Here is a 27,085-nt window from a genome sequence, read left to right on the forward strand (position 1 = left end):
CAAACCAAAAGCAGGGTTGTATGGATCTAAGAACCAATTTGCTCGAGCAAAGTAGAAACAACTTGGATCTGAATTCTACTTGATATGAACAGCCCCATATCTACAGCCACAAATTCAGTGGTAGGTGGAGGAGGTAACTGACAACACTGGTTTTGTCCCATCTTGGGGGTGTTTTTAACAGCCCTGGTTGAATATGAGTTGATTCAAGATGATTGTTGCAGTTAAATCAGGATTTTGTCGTAAGTGAAGAGTTTTGGCTGGCCAGAGTTTGTTTAGGGTATTTTTTATGAAAGGGAAGAAGTAGGGTTGCCAAATGGTTTCAACAAAAATACTGGACACACTTGACATTACATCACAATCTACATTACATCTTATTTAGAAAATACCGGACATTTATATTTTCTCAATTTGTTTCCCGAACAACAAGTTCAAAGACTGGACTGTCCAGTTCAAACCCGGACACCCAGCAACCCTGTCCTACAGGGCTCCAGCCTGGGCTGTTGAGGTGTGTGTGTGTGTGTGGAGGGGGGGTAGACCTGTTGCAGCCAGGTCTCTGGCTCTGTATTGTCTGAAGCCCTTGAGAAGTTGCTGCTGGAGGACGGGGAGCGGCCAGTCCGGGGTAACAGGCTTCCCCCTCCAACTCGGGGAGCTCGGTTTGCAGTTGCATCCGCCTGGCTGCAAGTCGCTGCGCGAGCAGCTCTGCACCCAGCAGGCCCGCTCCAGGGGAGGGCAGGAGGCCCCGTTCCTCTCCTCCACGTGATGCCTGCGGGGCGGGTCTGGCCCAGCCCGGCCCTTGGTCTCCAGTCCAGCCCGGGCGGCAGCGCCGTGAGCAAGGGGAGGGAGGCTGCTGCTGGACTCGCTCCGCGCCGCCCGGTGTAGCTCCTGTCCCGGGACTCGGCTCCCCCGGCAGCGAGGCGGCGACATGGGGCCCTTAGCATGGTGCTGCCTCTTCCCCGCCCTGCTGGTCTCCCTGCCCCGGGAGTCGCTGGCCGACACCCCGGCCAACTGCAGCTTTGCGGACCTGGAGGGCACCTGGGTCTTCCAGGTGGGCAGGGGGGGCCAGAGCCGGCACATAAACTGCTCCGAGATGGGTAAGTGCTGGGGGCATTTCTCCCCCGCCCATTTGTTTTCCTTCTCTACCCGGTTTTGTCTTTGGTTTTCCCTCTGGCCAGCGCTGCTCAGCTAGTGCCAATCTCACTCTAGTTAACATTTTTCAAACAGATTAAAAAAAACTTGCCCCCTTAAACGTGTTGTTCCCGTTGAGTTTTTTTTTTAATCCTGGGGTAGGTCTGATCCACTCCCTCCCTTCCTTCAAATCTGCCTCTCCTCCAGTTGTAAAACCACACGGGACATTTTTGGGAAAGGAGTTGTCTGGATTGCATGGCCCTTGGACCCCATACGACCTCCGTGGAAACTTGTCTATTTCTTTTTCTCTTTAAGCTACTTTTTTTTTCTGGTTAACATTGAGCTGGCCTGTTCTTAGGAAATTTCCCCTCTGATGTATCAATTCAGATCTCAAAAGAGGAAGTAGAATGAGAAATTTGGCTTTAGCCTGGGCAGTTTAGTAGAGAACTGGATGAGCTGTAAATTCTGTTTAAGCATTTTTCTATAACTGTAGGCGTTTTTATTTTGTTACTAAGCATCAATATGTGATCACAAGTTCTGGAGGAGCAACCAGCAATGAATGGACTTTCCCTCCTGTTTCTCATCATGTGATACTAAAGGACACATTGGTTGCAAGAAAATCAAGGCTATACATTTGAGTCTTGAAGCTTGTAACATTAAATAGGACAGTTATATCTGATTTCCTCCTTTTGTCTTTTTGTCCTTCATAGTAGGAATAAGAGTTTGCAATTTTTGTGTTTAAAAAGTACTTGGAGTTAATCATGAATGCCTTTTCTTAATAGGGTCAGGGCCAAGTACTTAAGATCCTAAACTCCTGATTTAGGCACCTAAAACGTTTTTAGAAGCCACTTTGATCTACAAAACTGCTGCTTGGCTGCAGCGTAACCTTGTAAGTACCTACATTTTTGCAGTAAAGTGTCTCTGACTTCCTGCCTTGGCCATGCACCCTACTGCCTTGCTTTAGGGCACTGCCCTAAAGCGACACAAAGTCTCAAACTTTTTGGCCTGTGGACCACCTGGCTCAATGTAAACCTCTCCAGGGACCACAAGTTGCTAATGGAAACTCACTGTTAATTACATAATTACACCTGAGCCGTTTTGCTAGTGCTGCAACCTGGGAGAACAGTTTAATTTAAAATATTAAACAGATTAAGCATTTTAACTTTCTAATGTTATTTTATCAAACTTAATTTTAAATAGACTAAAATATTAATATATGTTCAATACAAAAAGTTTAAAAGTTTTCTTTATTTATGGCAGGGGTGGGGAACCTTTTTTGGGTCAGGGAACCACACAAGTGAAAAGCAAAAAACTCGTCCAGAAACCCCCAACCCTCTCTGATGTAAACCCCAAATGTAAACCTCACTCCTCTGGCACTACAGTCCCATGGGGTGAGGGGAAGGGACAAGGAGGACCAAGGTTCAGGACTTTCCATAGGCCAAATTTACTTTCCTGTGGCTCAGAGATAGTGGATTTTATGCCCCCCCCCCCTCCTTAGGCTCGGGGTGGGGACAAAAAAGAGTGGTTAAGTGTGCGGGACAGGGCTACCAGCAAGTGGGATAGGGATGGGTGTGGGATCGGAGTAGGGTGCCTGGCCGGGGGAAGGAGCAGGAGCATGGAAGGGTGTAGTATATGCTCAGTACTTTTTACGTGCCAAAGCCAGATAGCTCTGAAAAAGGAAGTCTAGTGCACCAACAGGAGAAATATACTCAGTAAAAATTTAACCCTGATAAAAGTTTATTTGCCAATTTAGTGCTTTCTGTGTATCACATCTTTTACGCAGTAGTCCTAATGCCAGTTCTTTTATTTTCAGCTTAATAGTGTCAAGTATCAGAGGGGTAGCCGTGTTAGTCTGGATCTGCAAAAGCGACAAGGAGTCCTGTGGCACCTTATAGACCCATGGTCATCAACCCGTCGATCGTGATCAACTGGTCGATTGCGAGCCACCTCTAGTGTAGTGCCGGCTTCCTGCGGGGTGGACGAAAGTCCTGTCTGAAGCTGTCTGTCACAGTCTTTGTTTAATCCTAAACTGATGGTGTCAAATGTGCAGATGAACAGTGTTCTACAGGTTTTTGTATAGTGGTTAGGTCCTGTGATGTTGTCGCTTTCGTAGATATGAGGGCACAGTTGGCAATGAGGTTTGTTGCATGGATTGGTTCCTGAGTTAGAGAACCAATCCATGCAACAAACTTCATTGCCAACTCTGCCCTCATATCTACACCAGTGACACCATCACAGGACCTAACCAGATCAGCTACACCATCACTGGTTCATTCACCTGCACATCTACCAATGTAAAATACACCATCATGTGCCAGCAATGCCCCTCTGCTATATACATTGGCCAAACTGGACAGACCCTACCCAAAAAATAGATAGACACAAATCAGATATTAGGAATGGCAATATACCAAAACCTGTAGGAGAACACTTGAATCTCCCTGGACACACAATAGCAGATTTAAAAGTAGCCATCCTGCAGCAAAAAAACTTCAAGACCAGACTTCAAAGAGAAACTGCTGAGCTACAGTTCATCTGCAAACTTGACACCATCAGTTTAGGATTAAACAAAGACTGTGAATGGCTAGCCAAGTACAAAAGCAGTTTCTCCTCTCTTGGGCTGTGTCCAGACTCAGGGGTTTTTTCGAAAAAAGTAGCCTTTTTTCGAAAAAACTTCACCTGCGTCTAGACTGCAGCCGCGTTCTTTCGAAATTAAATCGAAAGAATGCGGCTTTTCTTTCGACGGTGGTAAACCTAATTCCACGAGGAAGAACGCCTTCTTTCGAAAGTGCTCTTTCGAAAGAAGGCGTTCTTGAAAGCAAACAGGCTTTTTAGAAAGAGAGCATCCAGACTCACTGGGTGCTTTCTTTCGAAAAAGCGGCTTGCTTTTTCGAAAGTTCCGCGTGCAGTCTAGACGCTCTCTTTCGAAAGAGGCTTGCAGTCTAGACATAGCCTTGGTGTTCACACCTCCAGATCAGCTGCTAGAAGTGGGCCTCACCCTCCTTGACTGAATTAACCTCCTTATCTCTAACCTAATAGTATAACTTTGTAAGTGGCATAATACATTCCTGCTTTAACCTGTCCCTGTATAACTGTCTCATTTCTGCAGGACCTGTGGAAAAAAAAGTAAAGGTGACTCTTCAAAAGCTGGCTGTAGCTCAAGATGATCTGGGCAATTATGGCTTCTTCACCATAATTTACAACCAAGGCTTTGAAGTTGTAATAAATGATTACAAATGGTTTGCATTTTTTAAGGTAAGTTTAATATTTCTTTAATTTCTCTCCTCCACCCCCAATGTGTGTTCTGGTTTCTTTTTATAGCACTGCTGTATAGTGGCTAGAACACAATACTGCAGGACTCAACATGAGGTCCATGGGCCACATGCTGCCCATGGCTCTTTTGCATGCAGCCCGCGGCGCCTTGAGCCACTTCCCAGGCTATCTGCCTCATTGCTACTGGCTGGCGGGGGGAGGGAGGGGCAAGCAGACTCTGTGGAATGGTGCGCACCATGATTGTCTGTTGTGGGCTCGTGTGCCGCCCCTTCCCCAGGTATGTGCCTTTTGAGGTCGTGCTGGCTCAGGCTCGCACTTGCTTGGTGCCGGAGGTGGCCAGTGCCCAGCGGAGAGTGGCCTTGTCCACGGCTGCCCTGGAGCTGCCTCCGCACCGTGCACTGGGCCTGAGCGGGAATGCGGCTCGGGCATTGTGATGGGGTCCAAGGGAGGGCCTGAGATTGTGCGGGTGGGGGGGGGAGTGCGAAGGGCCTGGGTCGGGGTGGCAGGCTGTGAGGGAGGCATTCAAGTAGTGCAGTGTTCATTGCTGTGTACATTTATGATGTAATCCAAATGAACCATTTTACAAGTGGTCATTCATTGAACAGGTAAAAACAATTCAATTAAAATTCTGTTTTTTTTTAGAAAAAGCTAATCACAATTTTCAAGAATATTTTAAATGTGGTTTTTGACCAATTCTAGACATTCGTCTTGGAGAGAGAACTAAAATGTCTTCACAAAAAATGGATTATTGGTATTTCTCAAGAAATAAAAGTTAAAGTTTAAATTGAATATCTTCATATTTAAGAGATAAAGAACTTTTCTCATATGCCCAAAATTTGTTTTAGTTTGGTAATTATCAAAAATATACTATCTTGCTAATGCCCCAATGTCATATCTGCAATTGTAACAGAATCACAGTCTCCCGGGATAGTTGAAGCAAAATGCAGGACAATGTAGCACTTTAAAGACTAACAAGATGGTTTATTAGATGATGAGCTTTTGTGGGCCAGACCCACTTCCTCAGATCAAATAGTGGAAGCATTTGATCCCGGGATAGGGTAGTTTTGTTAACTGCTTGTATACCTAGAATTTGCAGGTTGTGCTGACTGAACTGTAGCAGCGCTTTGATTGGATGTAGAGAGAGCGCACAACTCTCAGGGTATGTCTAGACTACTTACCTCTGGCGACAGAGGCATAGGAAAATGAAGCGGCGATTTAAATAATTGCCGCTTCATTTAAATTTAAATGGCTGCCGCGCTGAGCTGATCAGCTGTTTGTCGGCTCAGCGCGGTAGTCTGGACGCTCCGCGGTCGACATCAAAGGAATTTGTCGACATCCCCGGTAAACCTCATCCCACGAGGCAAACCGGAGAGGTTAACAAATGCCTTTGATGTTGACCGCAGAGCGTCCAGACTACCGCGCTGAGCCGACAAACAGCTGATCAGCTCAGTGCGGCAGCCATTTAAATTTAAATGAAGCGGCAATTATTTAAATCACCGCTTCATTTTCCTATGCCGGGTAGCCTAATCTACATGCCTCTGTTACCAGAGGCATGTAGTCTAGACATACCCTCAGTCAGTGCTGTGTACAGTCAGCACGCACTTCATGTGCGTGTTACGTTAGTAATACTGTGAGGGGGGGAAAAACATATGAACAGAAACCAGGTTATTTGGCAACCCTGTGTACGGGCAAGGGTAAACAAAATGGCCCACATGCAGAATCCTAATGGGCAACATGTGGTCCACAAGTCACAGGTTGTCCATCACTGTTCTAGTGTCTTCAGTAGTTCAGATTGCTCATGACTCCTTTCAGTTAGGGAGAATTGCCTAGTCCATTTTGGAAGGCAGCACAAACACCCAGGAAGAAAGATAAAAAACCTAGAAATCTATTGATCACATCAACCAATATTGATGAGCTAGAATTTGGATTCTCTGCTACTTGATCTCTATAGGTCAAGACTGGATATTTAAGTTAAAGATTCTCTGTAGCTTAACCCAAATGTATGTGCTTGATGCAGGTATTATTCTGTGAGCTTCTCTGGCCTGTAGTATGCAGATTGTCAGATTAGACTATCATAAAGGTTCTATTTGACCTTGAAATCCATGACATTTAAAAAAATTACAAAATAGTAAAGAACGAGACGTAGATATGTTTGTACGGCAGTTCAGCTGGGACAATTACCATTAATTAAAGGCACTTCACACCCCACTGATAATTATGAATTGTTGCCTTTCCTAGGGAAATGGAGCCCAGTATACTAGCTTGTTTTCTTTCATGCACCTAGCACTGAACTGTTAATTCCACCTGCCAGAGTTGAACATAATAGTGTTACTTTCCTTGACAGACACGCTTAGGGGAAATATTAGAGCGACACAGACAGTAGGATCCTTAGGCTGATGTCTTTCACATTAAATGTGAAGAGTTGCTTCAAGAGCCAATAAAGTGAGCAGTTGAGACAAATGTCAGTTATCAAGTTACATCTTGATAAACTGTAGAAACAAGCAAGTGGCTTCCGAAAGACAAGCTGCATTTCAACAGAGAGGCTCCCTGATGCAAGAGTTGCTGGGTAACAGTGCTACTCCAGTAGCATCCACAGGAGATTAAATTTGGCTCTTGAGAAATCAAAGTTCATTTGGAGAGCACTAACTGAGTAATAAAAGGGCTGCTGAGATCAGATTGGTATTTTTATCAGTCTTACCTCGTCTTAACTGTTTGTGAAAGCTGGTTTAGTGCCTTGAAATGTGGGGGTAACTGCTAATGAGAATTCTTTGGATGCATCAAATCAATGCATGGATAAGGAAGAATGAAATGGTTTGAGATGCAGAGGAAAAAATCTGAAGACTCCTTACTGCATTGTAGTTGGATCCATTCGTGATTTGGCAGATGCTGTTAGTAGTTAGGAGACATAAGATGTGGTTATTGAATAGTGTGGCTAGATTAGGGGTTCCCTATCTCTTTCTGAGCCCCCTTCCCCCTATCCCAACATACAATAAAAATTTCATGGCCCACTTGTGCCACAACAGGTTTTTGTGCATTTAAAAGCCAGGGCCAGCATTAAGGGGTAGCAAGCATTGTGAGTGCCTGGGTCCCCATGCAACAGGGGCCCTGCAAAGCTTAGTTGCTCAAGCTTCAGCTTCAGGTGGCGGGACTCAGGTCTCCAGGTTTCAGCCTCATATGGTGGGATTTGATCTTTCTGCCCTGCGCCTCAGCAAGTCTAATGCTGGCCCTACTTAGTGCTCCCCTGAAACCTGCTAGTGGCTCCTTCTTCCCCCGCCCCAATGGCCCTGGTTGAGAACCTCTGGGCTCGACAACTTTGACTATTAATTTTTCAGTCTCCTTCACCAGGTCAAACCTGGGTTAAAGTCTTCATTCTTACAAAGAATAGATGGGATTATTGGAGTTGATCATTAAGCAAATTATAACCTCTGAATAAGCCTAATTGCCTTTACAGAATTCAAAGGCGAATGGGAGTATGTCTAGACTACATTCCTCTTTCGAAAGAGGAATGTAAATGAAGCAAATTGAAAGTGCAAATGAAACACGGATTAAAATATCCCATGCTTCATTTGCATATTCGGATCCAAGTGCTTTTTCGAAAAAGGGTTTTTCGAAAGTGAAAGCGCAGTCTAGACAGGGTTCTTTCGGGGGGGGGGGGGAAAAACCCTCGGGAGTATGGGGCCTTTCAAAAAAGGGTGTGTGTGTGGGTTTTTTTTTTTTTTGAAAGACCCCGTCTAGACTGCGCTTTCACTTTTGAAAACCCCTTTTTTAAAAACACTCGGACACGAATATGCAAATGAAGCACGGGATATTTAAATCCACGCTTCATTTGCACTTTCCATTTGCTTCATTTACATTCCTCTTTTGAAAGAGCAATGTAGTTTAGACATGCCCTTACTGAGAGAGTTTATAAAAGGAAGGCAGTGATCATTTTGGAAACCATGAATAAATTGTACAGCTGCTTAGACTACGTCTGCACTAGCGCTTTTGTTGATAAAACGTATGTTCAGGGGTGAAAAACACAGTCCCAGTTGACAGAAGTGCTGCTGTGAACAGTGCTATGTTGGCAAGAGAACTCGCTACTGCCAACTGTTGGGAGGTTTAATTTAGGAATGTAAAATCCTGTTAAACTTAATGTTTAGCTGGGTAACTAATTAAACTGGTTAACTGATTTAACGGGTGGGTAGGGTGGAGCGATCCGCCTGCCCACTGCTGCCAGGCTGGAGCAGCCCCCATGCCATGGGCAGGGACTGCTCCAGGCATGCTGCTTCTAACCCATGCTGGGATGAAGTCTATGGCAATACCTCTCCTCGCTTTAGAAGAGGCAGGATTGTATCCATAGATCCATAGGGTAAAATCATAGCCTGATGAAAGTCAACAACAAAAGCATTGACATAAATGGAGCCAGAATTTCACTTAATCTGAAAGAGAGGATGGGATATATAAATCCCAATAAGAAACTAAATAAATATTACATAAGTTATTAAATCACTAAATCAAATAAATACTATAGCTAGTAAATCAACCTGATCAGTTTCCTTTCATTGTAAGGGCCTTACACATTTATAGTTCAGGTCGAACCTTTCTAATCTAGCACTCTTGGGAGCTGACTGGTGAAATCTATTAAATACGTTTAAAATAGCAGTCATAAGCAGAAAAAATACATTGAATTGTAATGAATAATTCTACATTATGTCAAAACATTCTAAGGAAAAGAGTTTTTTTTTCTGATCATGAAACCCTGCAAAGACATATAGTCCTATTCATTCAAAACAAGTATGTGAATAGTTGAACTGAGAGAGCTTAGAACTCTGTCAAGTCTGTAACTGACACTGAACTCAGTTGGACTTCTCACATGTAACTGTTTAGAAGATTGAAGCCCACTGTGTAGAACCAAATTTCGCATTCATTTAGCTTACAGGTCAGTACTTGACGTCCTAAAATAAGCAAAATTCTCATTGCCGTCAATGGGAACCTTTCTTTTGTAAAAACTGAAGCATTAGTTAAACACTGGAATAAGTTGCTGGAATAAGTTGCCTAGGGAGGTTGTGGAATCTCTATCTCTGGAGATATTTAACATCAGTTTAGATAGACATCTATTGGGATGGTCTAGACCCATGGTCACCAACCCGTCAATCGTGATCGACTTGTCGATCGGGAGGGGTCGACCAGTCAATTGCGAGGCGTTGGGGGCCCTGCCCCATTTCTCCCCACCGCCAAGAAGCCCCACTACCTACTTCCAGCAACAATGGAGGTAGTGCTGGCTTCTGGTGGGGTAGAAGGAAGTCCTGCAGCTGTGCGCCACTTCTGGGGTTTCAGGAAGTACACTGGCTGCTCCCCCTCCCCCAAACAGCCAGCGCGGTACCACAACCCAGGTCTGTGGTGTGCCGGGGACTTGCTGCACGGGGAGGAGGAATCCCAGGAGGAGGCGTGTGCCGGGGTTTCCCTCCTGCAGGGGGGAAGAGTCCCAGGAGGAGGCATGCATTCCGGGGCTTCCCTATTCGGGGGGTAGGGGGGTGGGAGAGGGTTGGAGTTCCTGAGGCAGCGCGTGCCGGGGCTTCCTTCTGTGTGTGCAGGGAGGGGGTAGGAGTCCAGGGAGGAGGCATGTGCCCCCACTGGCATCCTGTCCCCTGCCCCAGCACCCACTAGCACCCTTCCCTAGTACCATGTCCCCTGCTCCCACCAGCACAGTTGGGGCCACATTAGTGAGGCTTGAGGCGGGTGAGGTTTGGAGGAGTTATTTTTTTGCATCTCACTTGTGTGGCCCCAACTGACTTCTGTGAGTCAGTGACCCCTGGCTCAGAACAGGTTCCCTGCCCTTCTCATAAATAAACTAAAACTTTTTGTGTTTGACAATATTTTATTTTAAAATGAAGCCTGGCTAACAAGTCCCCACCTGACCACATCATCATAACACTTCTGCATCCACCCCCTTAGATCTGACCCTATCATACACTAGAACCCCCTTTCCTGAGCCTCTCACCCCCAAACTCCTGCATCCCCACATCCTCAGTCTTCTGCCACAACACTGCACCGTGCACATACCGCAAATTTGTGTCCTGTGCCCATCTTATTCCCAACCTCCCTGCCCTGAGCCCCTCATATACCCCAACCCAAACTCCTGCACCCTCACAGCCACAAGCCTGCGGCTTGCTCAGTACCCCAACCCTCCATCTGACCCCAACACTTCGCATCCTAGAGCCCCCTCACTGAGCCAGCATCCCTTTCTCCACCTCCTCCTGCATCCAAATTCCCTCCCAGAGCTTGCACCTCTTACCCAAATCCCTCATTCCGACCCCAGAGCCCACACATCCTGTCTCAACCCATTGAGGGTACGGCTAGACTGCAGGAGTTTTTCCGGGATTCCAGAGGTTTCCCGGAAAAACTCTTCCATGTCCAGGGACGCGTTTGCTCTTCCTCTAAAAGAAGAGGAAGAACAAACATGCTCTTTCGGTAACTCCTGTATTCCTTGTCCTATGGGGAATAAGGAGGCTTCCGAAAGAAGGGGTTTTTCTAACATTTGGTCCAGTCTAGACAGGCCAAATGTTGGAAAAACCTCTTCCTACAGAAGAATCGAAAAAAGTGGCAGTGTAAAAGGGCTGGGGATAGCAAATGATGGAGAGAAGAACAGAGAGGGTGGGGCTTCAAGGAAGGGGTGGGGTCTTGGGGGAAGGATGGGGCCGTAGATCTTGGCTTGTTCTGACATTTAAAAAGCAACCTTGGGTGTAAAAAGGTTGGAGACCACTGGTCTAGACAGTACTGAGTCCTGCCAGGAAGGCAGGGGAGTGGACTCGATGATTTCTCAAGGTCCCTTCCAGTTCTAGTGTTCTATGATTCTACCGGCTCCCGGTCCCTCTTGGACCCCAGCTCTCCACCTCTCTCTCCCTCCCCTCCAGCAGCACTCTGTCCTCTGTGGGCTGTGAGCAGGGGGGCTGCTCTTGGGTAACGGTTATCCATTCATATCCCTACTTTAATTATGCCAACAGGAGAGCTATTTCTTATTCACATAAAGTGGCTATGTGGGAATCCTTACAGCTGCTAGTGATGTAAGTGACTAGTCAGCTAGTTGACTGTCTCATAAGCAAATGCTTATTGGATCATTGACTCATTTAGTCGCACCCCCCCCTTGTTGCCTCTCAGAAAGAGGCAGCAAGTGGAGAGCTGGTGCTGGGGTTTGCCAGCTTAAAAGCCAGCTCCCCCCAGCACCATCTCTGGAGTGCCACCTGGCCCCCCACCGCTGCCTTTATCAGAGGGAGTGGGGGATAGTGGATGCTGCTATGAAGCAGCCCCTGTCGGCAGGGGTCCCAGCAGGAAGATGGGAACCTCCAAGGATTGGGGCTGTTGCAGCAGTGAGGGTTGTCCATGGATAGGGACTGCTCAGGCAGTAGGATTGCTTAGCAGCAACAGGGATTGCTTGGCAGCAACAGCCACTGTTTGTGGCAGCCAGGGCTTGCCACAGACAAGGGCTGCTGCCCCTGCCCACGGCCAGCCCTGGCCTCTGTGAACTGGGGCTGGTCTGGCACCAGCCCCAGTTCGTGGTGGACAGCGGCTACTGGACTCATTGCAAGCTGGGACCGAGCAGCTCCAGATTGCGCCGATCACTGCGCCTTTGCATTTTAAATCTGGTAAGAGCCCAGCAGCTCTTACTACATTTAAAATGCAGAGCAGCAGCACAGGTGACTCTGGAGCCGGCATGAGCCAGGACTGCTCAGTTGATACAAATTGTATTGACTATTCAATTAGCCAGATAATCATATTTTAACCTCAAGCAGCACAGTTGTGCCACTGTAAAATCTCTTGTATAAACTGCCTTAGTGGTCACAGTTTTTGATGCAACTTTTTTCTAAGGGTTAGACAACATTTTGCTGTTTCTGCAGTGGGTGAATAAAAAGGTAGTGTTCTTTTTCACTGTTGCAAGAGGAAAAGTTAAGATGCTGAGGGACATAATCTTGTGGCATGCTTTAGAGGTAAGGCATGTCTCTGTCTCCTGCAGATTTTCAGATCAGCGATTCCTAGCTTTAGTCTATTTCAGCTCCAGAGCTGTTTGAATCAGATTTTAAATCTGGTGTAGTTCCCGTAATGTTAATGGAGGTATGGTAGCCTAGCTGTTTTTCTGGTCCATTTATCTTCTGCTATAAAATCATTAGGAAAAGGACTATACGACTTCTAACTTCATAGTGCCAGGCGTGCTACTTACCTATTCTGAAATGTTCAGTACATTCCAAGTGGAAATGCAAAATATTATTTTTATATTGACCCTTAGATGTGTTTAGACATAACTGAAAATAAGTTTTTTTTAAAGTTTTTTGAAAATAAAATAGAGCAAAAATGAGGGTTGTGCCATATTTAATTTTATGATGATTAACGCAGGCCTAAAAGTTGAGACTGGTTTGATTATTTTTTGTTTTACCCTGGAAAGACTAGGCATGTCAAGTCTTATCTTCTTTGTCTGTATGGGAGGGATCTAGAGATGTGGATTCAGCTCTTGATTGAACAGGGAATGAGTTTTAAGTGTTCAGCAAGAACTTTCATTGAAAGGAGTCAGTGTTGCTGTTCTCCTTCCCCCGCAGTGGTACTACTTTGCATAGTAGGAGTGTTGAGAGCCTAAACGAAATTAAACCCTGTATATAATGGAAACCACTTCATGCTAGCGGGCTGCAGCAGCACCACCCACATGCACACATCTGTAGTTCCAGCAACAGTGCCTCCACCCAGTACTGATTCAGACAAGATAAATTGTTATAGCTGTGATGGGTCAGGCTGGGTCGGGTCTGGGCACCGCTGAGGGTGTCAGCTCAGGGTGAATTGCTTAAAATCAGGGCTACTTACAGCCCTCGACTGGAGACCTTTCCCAAATAGGCCACAAACCAGTCACACAGAGCACTTCAGCTGCCAAACTGGTCAGCAGGAAGCCTCACGAACAAAACCCCTCAGATACCCAGCTCTCCCTCTGCTACAGTCACCCGGACCTTACACACAGGTGAGAGGTTATAAAACCTGATCTCACCAACTCCGAACAGATCCTCCCTGTCCCAAAGAACCAGCCAGTCCCAGGCCAATTTACACTTTAGATCTTACCCACAAGAGCATTCTGGGCCAATCCTTTAGAATCTAAAATCTAAAGGTTTATTCATAAAAGAAAGAAAAAGTTGAGAGTAAGATGCAGGCTCTTAGCAGAGATGTTACAAACTGCTAGTTTAGAAGTCTCTGGTGCACATCCTGTATTAGGATGGATCAGCAATCCTTCCCGGCTCTCTGTCCCTAGCAAGGATGCATCTGAAATCAGTAGCAAGAGTGAAGACAAGATGGAGACGGCCTCATGAGATTTTTATATTCCCGGTGTCTCCCAAACTGAAGCTGGTCACATGATCAAGTGTTTCACATGCAAGTAGGCAGAAGGCATTGGCCAGTCTGCAGGCTTCCAGACCCATTCCTCAGGTATGTATTGGCCACTCCCGAAAGCCATTGTCCATGGAGCAGTGCTAGTTGTCCCAGCTATTCACTGAACAATCCGTCCTCACAATAGGCAGTCCAGGCCCATTGCTCCCTCCCAAACAGAACATTTACAGTATGAGAACAGGTCCCATATTCATAACTCCACATGCAAAAATCATACAAGTACATGAGTAGCATACATAGAATCAGCAGAGCGTAAGCTTTCATTTGACACTTCACGTGGCCCACTTTGTACAGAATTTGGGGCAAATGCCACCAGTGGGTGCAACAGTGATCTGTCTGCTCACTTTAAAATCCAGTAACGTGACAACAGGCATACCAAATGCATAGACTTGGTTCTTTGGCTCAAAGTACAGCAGGTCATGCTTTTAGTTCTGGAGATCCTCAGATCAATTCTGGTGTGTTGTCCAAGAGATGGCTATCATAATTATTTTTTAAACAGGGTGAAAGAAAAAAAATCACTTCCTCTGTTGTCTTGCTTTAGTTGCTTAATATCAGTAGTAATTAAGAGAATGATGTCCAGCAGTACAAAATTCTACAGGCAAAACAGGGTAAACAAAAACTCAATTTCTAATGAAAAACAGACAAAACATTAGTCAGCATAAAGAAGCAAGAAGGGGAACAAAGGATCCCTTTTTTTTTTCTTTTTGCATATCAGCTTTTAGCCTCCCCTGTTTAGAATGCAGGGTGGTAACTAAAGCAGTGTTAGTCTTGCTGGGATTATTTCAAAGAGCTAGGGTAAATATTAGCAGCCTAGCAATCTCTGAGCAAGGAGCCAGTTTTCATGGCAAAAACTTATTTCTAAATATGTCTCTGTTATTTGAAAGCTTTTTCTATTGTAGTCGCTAAAAGTGAATGCTTGGTAGGCATTAACAAAATGCAATTCAGCCTATCTTTGGAACCTCATAGCTCATTGGCTGGGGAGAAATTATTCTCTAACATTAGAAGATCATTCTTCCTCTGAGTTCTAGGACACTAAGCTGTGTCATGTCCATGGCCATCTCTTTGTTAGTTGGCATAAAGCTTGGCAGCAAAGACAATGGGTTTATTTTTACTGTTCTTTGCATAGAAGTACAAAATTGAATTTGGGAATTGAGTTTAGGATTCGTTTCAGTATTGAGGCTTGTTCTGCACTGCAGATGAATTTTGGCCATATTCTCAGGTAAGCTGGACTGGAACAAATATCATACATCTACCTACTGCAGAGGTCTTAAACCTTCCTCTGTAGCATCTGGCCATTGTCAGAGACAGGATACTGAACTAGATACCCAGGTTATGATTCAGAATGATATGTTCCTCTTAGTGTACACAGAGCAAATGGCTACTAACTGCAGTTTGTGCTCTTCTGTAAAATGGGCTTAATATTTATATAATTTGGAAGTAAGAGTGTTATGGGCTTGCATACAATGGTTATGACAGGGTATTATGCCTTGAGATATTTATGAAATGTCTGACTTTAACACTTGTCTGTTGTTGATTTTTTTTCTTATATATATGAAGTTTTTCTTTGTTCTTGCAACCTACTTACCAGTCACCCACTATAAAATTTTCTTAGGATCTCACTGATTTTACAAGTCATTTGTTCTTTCGCCTGGGCACTGTGGGAAAATGAGTTGCCACACCAAAGGAATGGATTGGGTGAGCTTATCTACATATTTTTGTAGCTTTCAGTAGTTTGTGTAAATATTACCTTGCAAAGGATGACTTGTTTGTCTATAGCTTTTTGTGTAGGACTGGCTTTAGAATCTTACTCTCCTCCTTCCCTATCCTCCTTAGCCTTGGATCAGTTAGAAATGCAGAGACCTGCTGTATTTTGGAAGAGCTTCCATTTGTCCCCAAGTCATAGCTCTTATGCTAAATGTTTATTGTGATTATAAAAAGGGGGAAGGTCTTGTAGCAGTGGTCTCTTAAGACATGCAGTGCATTTGTATTGCACTAGATATATAGCAACCTATTGATGTCCTGAAGAAGGTGGAGCATTTAAGTTGAGCCATATATACACAACAGACTTAAATCAGTTTAACTCATTTGCTCAGAGATGTGAAAAATCCACATCCCATGAGCAAGTCATCCTGATTTTAGTCCCATGTGTTGACAGGATAGCTTTTCCTGTTGACATATCTCCCACTGCTCAGGGAGATGGATGAACTACATCAGTGGGAGAAGCTCTTCCGTCAACATAATAGCATCTTTATTAAAGCACCACAGTGGTACATGTGACATGAAGACAAGCCCTTGGGCTTTCACGCCTGTCACATAATAGGCATTAATCCTGACCTGCAACCACTGTAAAGATGAGGCAGGTAGATATGCTGTCCCTTCTAAAGGTGATTAATAAGATTAAACTCCTTAAAATTGAGCTTGTAATGAATTTTCTAGGTACCCACTACTAAGAGGGTAATGAAACTTCTTAAGAATGTACCTTGTTTCTTCTACAGGACCTGAAATCTAGGCCGACATAAGATTGCTATCTGCTACATGTTGAAATCCAGTGTGCAAAATGTCCTACCACAAACCTCATTGGAATTGGCTTCTGTAATATAGGCTCTCTTCTAAAGTGTATAAACAATTTCAAACTTTGCAATAGTACAAGAGTAGGGTGAGATCTGGGGGGATAAAACAAGTGTTGTTCTCCCAAGCTTCAGCTCTCATGATGCCAAAATAAATGACATTCACAGATCATGATGGCATATCCCTTTTCTCAGCTGTGATCTGTTGTGATCTCACTGTTGATCAACAGTGAAATATCACAGTTGATATTTAAATTAGAATTTTAGTCAACACCATGTGAGCAGTTCCCATTTCTTAGAATTGTCAATTTGTACAATTCAGATAACCCTCAGTATCAAGGACATTTGGCTTGCATTTAAAAAGTTGGTATTTGCAGCCTTCATCTATCAGACCTTTTGTTGTTTTTTAAGTTTATCCTGTACAGACTAACTTGGCTACCCCCTGAAGGTTCTTAAAGGTGAGTTACAAAGGGAAAAAATGAGTTTGTGCCCTTACTTCCTAACACCAGACTGGTTTTTACAAAAGTGAATTTGCAGTGCTTGTCTCTCACATAAATTCAGATATTTAGAGCCTCGCACAGGATGACCGAAGAATTCGTAAAACAGTGACATCACAAAAACTTAGTGTGAAAGTTGAGTAAGAAGGGAAGAATTTAGTCCATGCTTAAATTTTTATGTTAATTTTCGGTAAAGCCTATTTAACCTCAGTGAGTAACATATATTTTGGAGGCAGGAAGTCTTTGCTAAAGAGTCAGCATCTCTGTTCCTTAATTAAGGTTTGAGCTGATATACATTCTCTGAGCTTACCCTCTCACTCCAAGTCCTCCAGCAAAACCAGGGAAGACTAAAGTTTGAAATTCCTGATATTTATTAATTTTTCATTTAAATGGGTGTAGTTCAGGCCATCTTTATGTATCAAAGGTGTTTTTAAAAAATGTCATAAGTCCAATTTGTTTAAAAAGTCACAGTAACCTTTAATTTATTTAAACTAGAGATTAGATTTCTGGAGCACAAAATGTTGCTAAGTGGCTGCAAACTGGCCTCACCTGACCCTAACAAAACAGGATCTTGCTGGAACCACTAGAAAGATTAAGCAGGTGTCAGTGGTGTAAGGCATCACCAACATATAGTGCATGCTGAGTATCTGCAGCAAGTAACAGCTGATTGTTGGCCTAGACTTCAGGATCTGTCAAAGAAATAAGGTATGTTCTTAGAAGGCTTGAAGTTTTAATGCATTTTATTCCTTGGTTTGGACCATTAGATTTGTGGATCCATTTTTAATTTTTGTTAGTCAATTGAAATTAATAGTTTATCGTGGTTTGAATTCTTAGTGTGATTTAATAACATGCACCTGCTGTTTGCTTAACCTTAATGTATGAAATGAAAATGTATTCAGGAGTAAGCCACCCCTTATTGCAGAATAGCTGTCCGGTTTGTTCAAACTATCCCCTGATGCCAGTGCAAAAAATACATTTCTTGTCTAGCGGCTTACATTTGTATAGATAGTGTAATGTAATATCGGGCAGCAGGATGCAGTGGTATATTTCTCTGAGTAACATCTCATTCTGTCAACATGTAGGTGTGTATTGCCAACAGCATACCCTGGAGTCCTGTTGCAATTATGACATAGGTCTTTCTCCATAAAAATCCTGGGCAACTCACTATACATTTCACAGGAGAAAAGGCACAAATGGGGGGGGAGATGTAAGACATTAGGCTTTGTTACAGACATTAGACTCAACATAATTATTCCATGATGGGCTCTGAACTGGGTTCCTGAAACTTGTAAGTGTTCATGTGATTGAGGCTAACGTGATTCTTGGACATTTAAATCAGGAGCAGGAAGACAGTATTATATCTCTTTAGGGATTGGTATGCTCACTGCTGCAATACATGCTGTGTTCACTTCTGGTATGTACACTTTAAAAAGGATGTTGAAAATTGAAAAGGTTTCAGAGAAGAACTGTGTAACTAAAAAACATGCTTCATAATGGGAAATATAAGAAGCTCGGTGCAACAACTGTAATTATACCTACACAAAAGCAAATGTGACATTAAAGAAGTAATTTAATCTTGCAAAATTATAACCATATACAATGGTTAGTAGAAATGTTAAATTTAGATTAATTAACTAATCAAATAGTTAATGGGATTTCCATCGACTATTCGATTAGTCTATAAGGGCGCCTCCGCCTTTAAACTGTAGTGAGAGCCCTCCCAGGCTCTTGGTACAATTCAAAAGTGGAAGCCCGCAGGGAGCCCCCTGTCCAATGGGGCTCTTCTACATTTGAAAAGCAAAATCTCAGCAGAAGTGGTGCAAGCGGAGACTGCTTCAGTCCCCGCACGCATTGTTTCCACTGTGCCTCTAACTTCCCTGGCCCTCATGGAGATGGTTCTGGGGGGAACCAGCTTTTAAACCGGCTCCCCCCAGCACCGGTTCCTACTCCCACCTTGCTCCCTCTCTCTGATAGAAGCAGCAAACAGGGGAAATGCGACTGGCTGCATCACTAGTCGGCTAGTCTCTTACATCCCTAATGGTTTGAAGTCTTTAAATCAAGATGTGATCTAACTCAACCTGAAGTTAGGGGCTCAGTGCAGGAATTGCTTAGGGTACATCTACACTGCATGGCTATTTCAAGATACCGGAGGTATCCTGAAATAGCTACCCTGTGTCTACACAGGCCACCTGTTGTTTTGAAATATTTTTCGAAATAATGGTCACGCTATTTTGCCATTCCAGTAAATCTCATTGCAGGAGGAATAAGGGATACCTTTAAATGGCACGTTATTTTGAAGTTTGGTGCTGTGTAGACATGCCAAATTTCAAAATAAGCTATTTTGAAATCGATTCAAAAGAAGATATGCAATTTGCATAGTGCAACTTGCGTATTTTATTTTGAGTTTAGGGTGCTGTATAGATACACCCTTAGTGAATCTCTGTGGCCTGCATTATACAGGATGTCAGTTGGTTCCTTATTGATTCTTTCTAGCCTTAAAATCTATGATGCTAGAAGAATTCAAATGAAAAAATACGTTTTTCAAGTTCTTAACAGTGAGGATAATTAACCACTGAATCAGAGTGCCATGAGAGGAGTAAAGTGTCTTCAAATGAAGACTGGATGCCTTTTAAAAAGAGGCTATAGTTTAGCCCCTAGTTGTTTGTCTAGTTAGGGGGAAAGAACATTTCCTCCACAGCCGGAACTACTGGATAAAATTCTATCTGTATATGCAGTAAGGCAGACTAGATGTTCAGATGGAGCCTTTTTGGCTTTAAAATCTGAATTTGTGTTTTTAAATCAAAGTAAGTGGCAAGATCTCATGGAGTTTTAATGGTGCATTATCTTTTTTGATGTGATGCCCTCTAGTGGACAGTTCTCTGTATTCTCTTCTCACCTTAATTCACTCTCTGATCTTTAGTAGCAGCTGCTTTGAAGAAACCTAGAGCTGAGCAATAAAGGAGAGCATTACATACATTCTTGGGGTTGTAGTTTTTTCTGTTGGAGAAAGATGTCTTAAAAATAAACATGAAGAAGTTGGCAATCCATTTGTGTATCTGTGGTATTAATTGACAGCAGTTTTCTCTGCAAGTGCTATACTATAAACAGTGTTTTGTCAGCAAGAGTGCTCTTCTGCTTTCAAAGCAAATGCCATTCAAGCAAACACAGCTCAGTGACTCCTGACGTCTTTCGTCAGTGGGGACAGTGTTTACTCTGCCCAGCTTTTAGTGACACAACTGTGCCGACACAGACCTGTTGCTAAAAACTGTGTAGCGTAGACTCAGTAAAATGCCGCACTATTTACTCATGCAATTTGTGGGCAAGGATACTTTGTGCCTTAAAGATGACCTAAGGATTTTAATATTGTTGTCTTTTGGACTCCTGTATTGTATATAAAATATGCCTGAAAGGGATTTCTTAAATGACATTTTGTTGTTGTTTTGTATCTCAGATATGAGGACTGTAAACTTATTTTCCCATGTTCTATTAGATTGGTTGTTTGTGTATATTTTGCCTTAATTAAAGGGGCAGAGATGTGAACTCTTTAACAGAAGCTTCTTGTCTCCAAAAAGTTAATTGCACATTGGAGGCTACAACGGTTAACTAATTGATTAAACAGTTAACTAATCTGATTAAAAATCTCTTCGGTTCTTAGACTGTGTTTACACTTTATGATAAATGTGGGTTTATGCATTGGCTAACAGAAATCCTAATGTAGACAAGGCAAGCTGTGGTCTTAATACATGTTAGATGGCTAAAGTAAAACCCAGAAAGTATTAAAACTATAGTATGCCTTGTCTACACAAAGATCTCATGTTATCGAACGTACTAAAAGCCTACCCTTTGTCATAGTGTAGAATAGACATAGCCTCGGTAGGTAAGAGATTCATAGGGTTTACTTTGCCCCGCTACCTTTCCTTGTCTACACTACATTTTTAAACACATTAGTTAACAAGTATTAAAAACACACCCACTTTCCTAGTGAAGACAAGTCTCAAGCAACCCTACTCACTATTTTTTCATGGGATGGAACAGTAGACCCAACAAGACATGCATTTTAATAGTCTGAAACTGTCTCCCTGTCTTCTTCTGGTAAATCATGAGGAAACATAAGAGGTCACAAGGTCACTTTTATTCTCTTTGCTGCAGATCCATCTTCTGGAACTGACTAGTTTCTTTCTGGATCTGTTTAGTGGTTTCATTGTTTTTAGGCAAATGTAAAACTCAGTTTTTAGAAATGAAAATCATTGACATTTTATTCAGATGTTTAGAACACCTTGGAGTATAACTAATATCCTATATCTGGTACACAGTAGGAAAATGTCTTTCTGATGAGCAGCCTTAGGCGCTTTGTCTTCTTTCCTTGCTTCATAATGTTTTCTGTACATTCGAACACTGAAATTTCATGAATTTAAGCAAAAACTACAGATTGTACACTAGTGCTGCACTCGTATCGCAGAATATACCTTCCAGCAGGCTTATTCTAAACGCATTCAGTTCAGAACCTGAACAGTGTAGTCTGTCTCAGAATTGAAGGATATACATTCACTTCAGCTGTTTAATATGACTGTTAAAGTACAGTGTTGCCACCATCTTATTTTGAACGCAAGACGAATCCTGAGAGTCTGTCTGGCTCATTACAAGAGTGGCAAACAGGTGGTATATGGACAGTTAAGATTCAAAGTCAATACTTTTCATGAACAGCACTATTCAGACTATTACAGAGAGGCAAGTACAGTGCATGCACAGTGAGTGTATATCATTGTAAAGTTAATAAGTTTCTGTGTGTGATACAGAACATCTGGGCTTTTTCAACACTATTGTGGAGAATCCCTAGAGAATTTCTAGACTGCAGAACAAATCTTTTGACTGCTCCCTCTTATTTCCCAGGATGTTCAGCAGAGTGCATTTTTTCCCCTCAGGCATTGTCTGTTTGCATAGTGAGGTAGGATGAATACAACAAGCCCCAGGGAAAATGGGCTCTGGGTGAACCTGCATTGTGGTACCCCTATCCCCACTGTTGCCCTCTGCTTCCCCCCATTTTTTGCTTCCTCTCCTCCTCCATTTACCTGAGCTCCCTTTTGTGGCCTCATGCTCCAAGCTCCTTGCCTCCTGACCTAGGGTGCTTCCCGCTCCCCCCAAGCACAGTGCACACCCCTAAAGCCTACCCCGCTGTTGCTTTTCTACTCCTCTGCCCTGGGAACTCACTGCAGCCTCCTCCCACTAGCAGATTTCCCAGGAAAACCCCAGTAAACAGCAGCACCTGCTTCTGCCCTCCCCCCCCCCACATTTTCTTTAAATCAGGGGTTCTTAAACGTCATTGATCCGTGACCCCTACCTGACAACAAAAATTACAACATGACCCCAGGAGAGGGCAGGGGCAAGCCTGCAATCTGAACACTCATGCCATGGGCTGAAACCCTGAAGTTTTGGGTGGGGCTCGGGCTTTGGCCCTGAGCCCTAGCAAGTCTAAGCCAGTCCTGGGAACCCCAATAAAATGGCATTGCAACCTATTTTGGGGTCCTGACCTACAATTTGGAACTGCTGCTCTAAACCAAACCATCCCCATGCCACTGGTTACCAGGAACCCTCCTTGTGTTTACTGGCTAATAGTACTGAGGTTAACCAGTTAACTGGTTAATCTTTATGTTTATCAGTTAACTGCTTAAACAGGGAAGGCGGGGCTTGGGGGCTGCTCCCATCCAGCCAGGCCACCTTGTTACCAGTAAGCATCCCGATAAGTGGGGATCCCTCGGAGTAGCTTTGGAGGAGAAGAGAAGGAAAGGGAGGGGCACATCCTCAGCCATGCCCCTCCCCCAACTGAAGGGAAGCATGCCGTGGCACATCTCAACCCATTCCCCTCCTCCCCCAGTCTGCACTGTTCACCAGGCACAGCAGAGGGGATGCTGCTCCCGTTTGGCAACCCAGCAGGGGGAGCACACTGCAGTGTTTGTGTGGGGAGGGTCACACCTGGAAACAGCACGTGCGCTTCTCCCCAGCTCCCTGACTCAAAGATGGGAATTCCCACTCCCAAGAGAGGAGAAGGGGACGACATCTCCCAGCTGCCAGCCAGCCCCAAGCTGGCAGTGAGCTCCCAGCTCGGAGTGTGGCACTGAGCCCCCTCACTCCCAAAGATGACTGTCACAAGCAGTGATGAGTGGGGGGGTGCACAGCCTCAAAGCCAGCTGAAATAGCTGCCTGGGTTACTTGAAGCAAAACCTGCAGGTGGCAGGACTGGGGAGGGGGCAAAAACCAAGACTGGAGACTCCTAGAGTAGTGTCTTGCATAAAAGGCCAGTTTGTGCCTCTCTGCTCTCCACCCCTAATCAACACTCCCAGAGCTGGAAGGGGGTGCGGGTGGCAAGAGGAAGTGCTGCCTTTGACCCAGGCAGGCAGCCGGCCCTGCACAAGCAGCACTGACTGCCAGAGTGGTGGTAGGTTTGGATAGCACAGAGCTGGCACTATAGCGCTATCCATGGAGGGTGCTGGGCAGCAAAGGAGAGCCCGAGGCTTTTGACAGCAGCGCGCTGGGTGGTAGCACCAGTCACCTACCCCTAAGGCCAATCCTGTAAGCGAATAACACTGTGTTGTGGTGCTCACAGCCTGCTCCTGTGAGGAGAAGACATGCTTGTCTTCTGAATGTAGAAGCAATACTACTGCAACTCTTAAATTGGTAACAGGAGTGAACAGCCAACATTGGAAAACCATTGGAGGATTAAAACTCTCAGAACTTCTCTTAGAATGGGGTAGACTTTATTATTTTACCATGTGTTCCCTTGTTCCCACTTCCCTTCAGCACCCTGGCAAACAACCTTTTCTCCTCTTTTTATGAATGCATGGTTTAGGTCAGGGGTGGACAATAACTTTTAATGGGAGGGCCACGCCAAGATTTTGGTAAGTGGTCGAGGGTTGCATTCTGTGCAGTGGACGCAGGTGCAGTGTAGAAGGGAGTTTGAGATAGAGGACTGGAGTGCGGGGGGTGGTCTGAGATGGAGTTTGAGAGAAGGGGGGGTTATGATCTGGGGCAGGGGTTTGGGGAGCAGGGTCCAGGAGAGGGTATGGATACAGGAGAGGATTCTGGCCTGGGGGAGGAGCCTAGGAGGGTGTGCAGGGTCTGGGAGGGTGTTGTGACCTGGAGGAGGTGGGAAGAGAGGGATGCAGAGGGTTTGGGTGGTGGTCTGGAGCAGGGATTTGTGGCGAGAGAGAGAGGCTAGGGCAGTGTTTCCATTTTATTTGTCCACGGAACCTTTTAAACTCGGAAGAATTTCAAGGAGCCCAAGGGAAACTAATGATCACATGCTAAATAAGGTTATGAGATGAACATTTAGTTTAATTGCACATATTTAAAAACAAAAATCACATTTAATGTGTACAAAAAAATAATGCTAAAAAACTAATATGAATTATATTGGCAATTTTCAATGTGGACAGTGGTTTTTCTTCTTTTCTTGGCAAATTCTTTTTATATTTTGTTTAATACTAAAAAGTTGGATTTGCATATTTGACGCTGCATTCAGATGATTTCTGTATTTTGTTTTTATTTCTGCATAATTCAAAAACCCAGTTTCACACAAGTATGTGCTGGTGAAGGTTAATAACTGACGAATTGCATGTCTTGATAAAGCTGAATATTCTTGAGATAAGCCGCCCCCTTTACATTTTTTTATTAATTGGCCATCTGAAGTGATTTTGATTAGGTTTTCATAATCTTGCATAAAAATACTGACTGGCTTTCCTGTTATACTTAATGGATTTCAAATCCAGTTATTGTTGTCATTTATGGTTGGAAAATACTTCATTATGTTTGTGTATAAATCACAAAGATGATCTGCAATGTCCTGGCCAGGAAGAAGAGTACAGGTGAAAGCTTGGGGAAGAGTTGTCTGACCAGGAGGGGGTCTTGGGGCAGGTTGTCTGGCCAGGAGGGAGGGTACAAGAGGGGTCTTGGGGCAGGGTGCCTGGCCAGAAGGGAGGGGACTTGTGGCAGAGTGTCAGAGAAGCTGGAAATGCGGGCTCTTGGTGTGGGGGAGGGGAGTGAAGGGGATATGGATGCGAGGGCATGAGGGGGGACGCTTACCTGGCTTGGCACCCTGCTGTAGCAGGGAAAGCCTCCAGGCAGCATGCTCTTGTTCCTGGATGGGAGGAGGGGGGAGCTTAGTCTCCCCTCCCTTCCCTGCCCATGCAGTGGGGAACCCAGCTGCAGCACCAGGCCATGTTTCCTGTTGGCAGGGCGGAGGGAGGGAGAGGGTATAGAAACCCTGACCTTCCCCGCCAGATCAAACTCTGCCACTTCCCCAGCAGGCTGGGGAGGGGTGCTGGGGAGAGAGAGCAGCAGCACATGGGGGGCAGCAAGCTCGAGTGCGCCCCAAATGGGGGTGGGCAGCAGAGCCCGAGCCGGGTTCCACGCAGGCAGCAGGTAAAAAACACACCGAGGTCCGAAAGCAGCTCCTCGGCTCTGGCCACTCCTCCCTCGCCCCCCCTCCCCGCCTCCAGCAGCAGCAGCCGCCACTGTAAAAGCTGCCGCCTGCACGTGAGGCTGCAAGGCACCAGGATAGGACAGTCCTGCAGGGTGAGGAGAGGCCGCGCCATGCGCGGAGGTGAGGCAGCCGCAGTGGGTGGTGGAGCGGCCAAAGCCATGCACCCTCAGAAGCCCATCCACTCTGGGAAAGCCCCAATGGGATCTGCCTACGGGTTCTGCAGGGGGCGGGGGAGCAGAATTTTTTCACAGAACCCCGAGTTCCACTTCGTGGAACCCCAGGGTTCCACGGAGCACCATTTGGGAAACACTGGGCTAGGGTGTCACAGGCAGGCTCTGGCTGGGAGGGGCTTTCCTAGGAGGCTCCCGGCCAACAGAACCTGAGACAGACTGTTCCACTTGGCTGTGCTCCATCATGGGGAAGAGGGAGGGAGGAGGCTTTGCTCGCTGGCCCTGCCTTCAGGAAAATTTCTCAGCTCCTATTGCCCAGAAACTGCAAGGAGCCAGGAGTCAGGTGACAACACAGTGGCAACGATTCTCTAGACACTAGTGTTAATTGGTCCTAAACAGAAAGCCCTGTTAATCCAGAAAGTAAGATATCAGAACTTTGCTGTATGGGTGGCCAGAGCATGAGTGCTAGGTCAATGTGTAGAGATTGATCTCGTTAAATAAATTAATCTTTGCCTCACTTTTCATGGGTGAAATTCCAGAGGGTGTAACATTGAATGAGTATTGGCTTTCAGAGATAAGATGAGCAATAGGAAAGCACTGAAGTTTTAATGCACTGGAAATAAGCATTTAGCAAAACAATACAACATTTATATGCAAAAAGATTTCAGGACTACATCAGCCTGTTCTTTGAAGCTGCTTTCGTTGAATCAACATTCATTGTACCTGGACTATTTTTTTTTAAACTGTCAAGGTGAATCTGTTTCCTTACATATGCTTGACACTACTCAAAAACTAGGGGAAAACTGGGAGGTGCGGTACTGTCTGAAGGACTGTAGCAAGGCTGTTCTCTTTTCATGCTTCTTTTAGCTCTGCAAAGAGCAGCCTCGTGTCACACCAATTGTGGTTTGTCACCGTTCTTTCACTGATCATATTGTCATAAGTGCAGAGGATTCTAATGTTCTGTCCTACTGATTTTAACCCAGTTTGTACCAGATTTGAACTTGGTTGGTAACCAGAGCAACCAGTTGTGTTTCATTCTTGTCAGTAACCAAGCTAGAGCCTGATTGTCTTCCTATAATAAGTTCATAAGTTTATTGAATGGACAGGATTCTCTCCATTGGCTGGCTGGGCGGCCTTCCTCCTAGCTCTGTGGTTGGCTGTCCAGAATGCATTGTCCCATATGCTCTGATACTACAGTGTATGTCTCCTCCAGACACGCTATTACGTGCTGAAGGAGAGTGTTTAGCTGTTAAGATCTTAGCTGTACATGTTCTGCGGAGAGTGGCTTGGTAGCACGTTTCAGGCATCGCTTCTTCAATGCAGGAGTCGTGATGTGGCTGTATATATGTGTAACATAGTTTGTTTGATTTACAGTACAAAAAGGAAGGCCAAAATGTAACCAGTTACTGCCATGAGACCTTCCCAGGATGGGTGCATGACGTGCTGGGCCATAATTGGGCATGTTTCATTGGACAGAAAATTTCTCCTTCTCCCTCCAGCATTCGTGTGAATCAACTCCCTCTCCAGAAACCAAGTGGAAAGTGAGTACAGAGTGAATGGAGGATGACTTTTTATTTTGAA

The 27,085-nt window shown here is 44.7% G+C and overlaps 1 protein-coding gene across 1 annotated transcript in view; it reads left to right on the plus strand.

Moving 5' to 3' along the window:
• Nucleotides 1-768: 768 nt before the first annotated feature.
• Nucleotides 769-27,085, plus strand: part of CTSC (cathepsin C) — a 37,847-nt gene continuing 11,530 nt past the window's right edge. Inside the window, exons 1-3 of the mRNA XM_006118371.4 lie at nt 769-1,091; nt 4,235-4,380; nt 26,879-27,045. Coding sequence (XP_006118433.1) covers nt 923-1,091; nt 4,235-4,380; nt 26,879-27,045 — 482 coding nt within the window. The 5' untranslated portion in view covers nt 769-922. The remainder of the gene's footprint in view (nt 1,092-4,234; nt 4,381-26,878; nt 27,046-27,085) is intronic.

Source organism: Pelodiscus sinensis, chromosome 1 (genome assembly GCF_049634645.1).
Source record: "Pelodiscus sinensis isolate JC-2024 chromosome 1, ASM4963464v1, whole genome shotgun sequence".
NCBI lineage: Eukaryota > Metazoa > Chordata > Testudines > Trionychidae > Pelodiscus > Pelodiscus sinensis.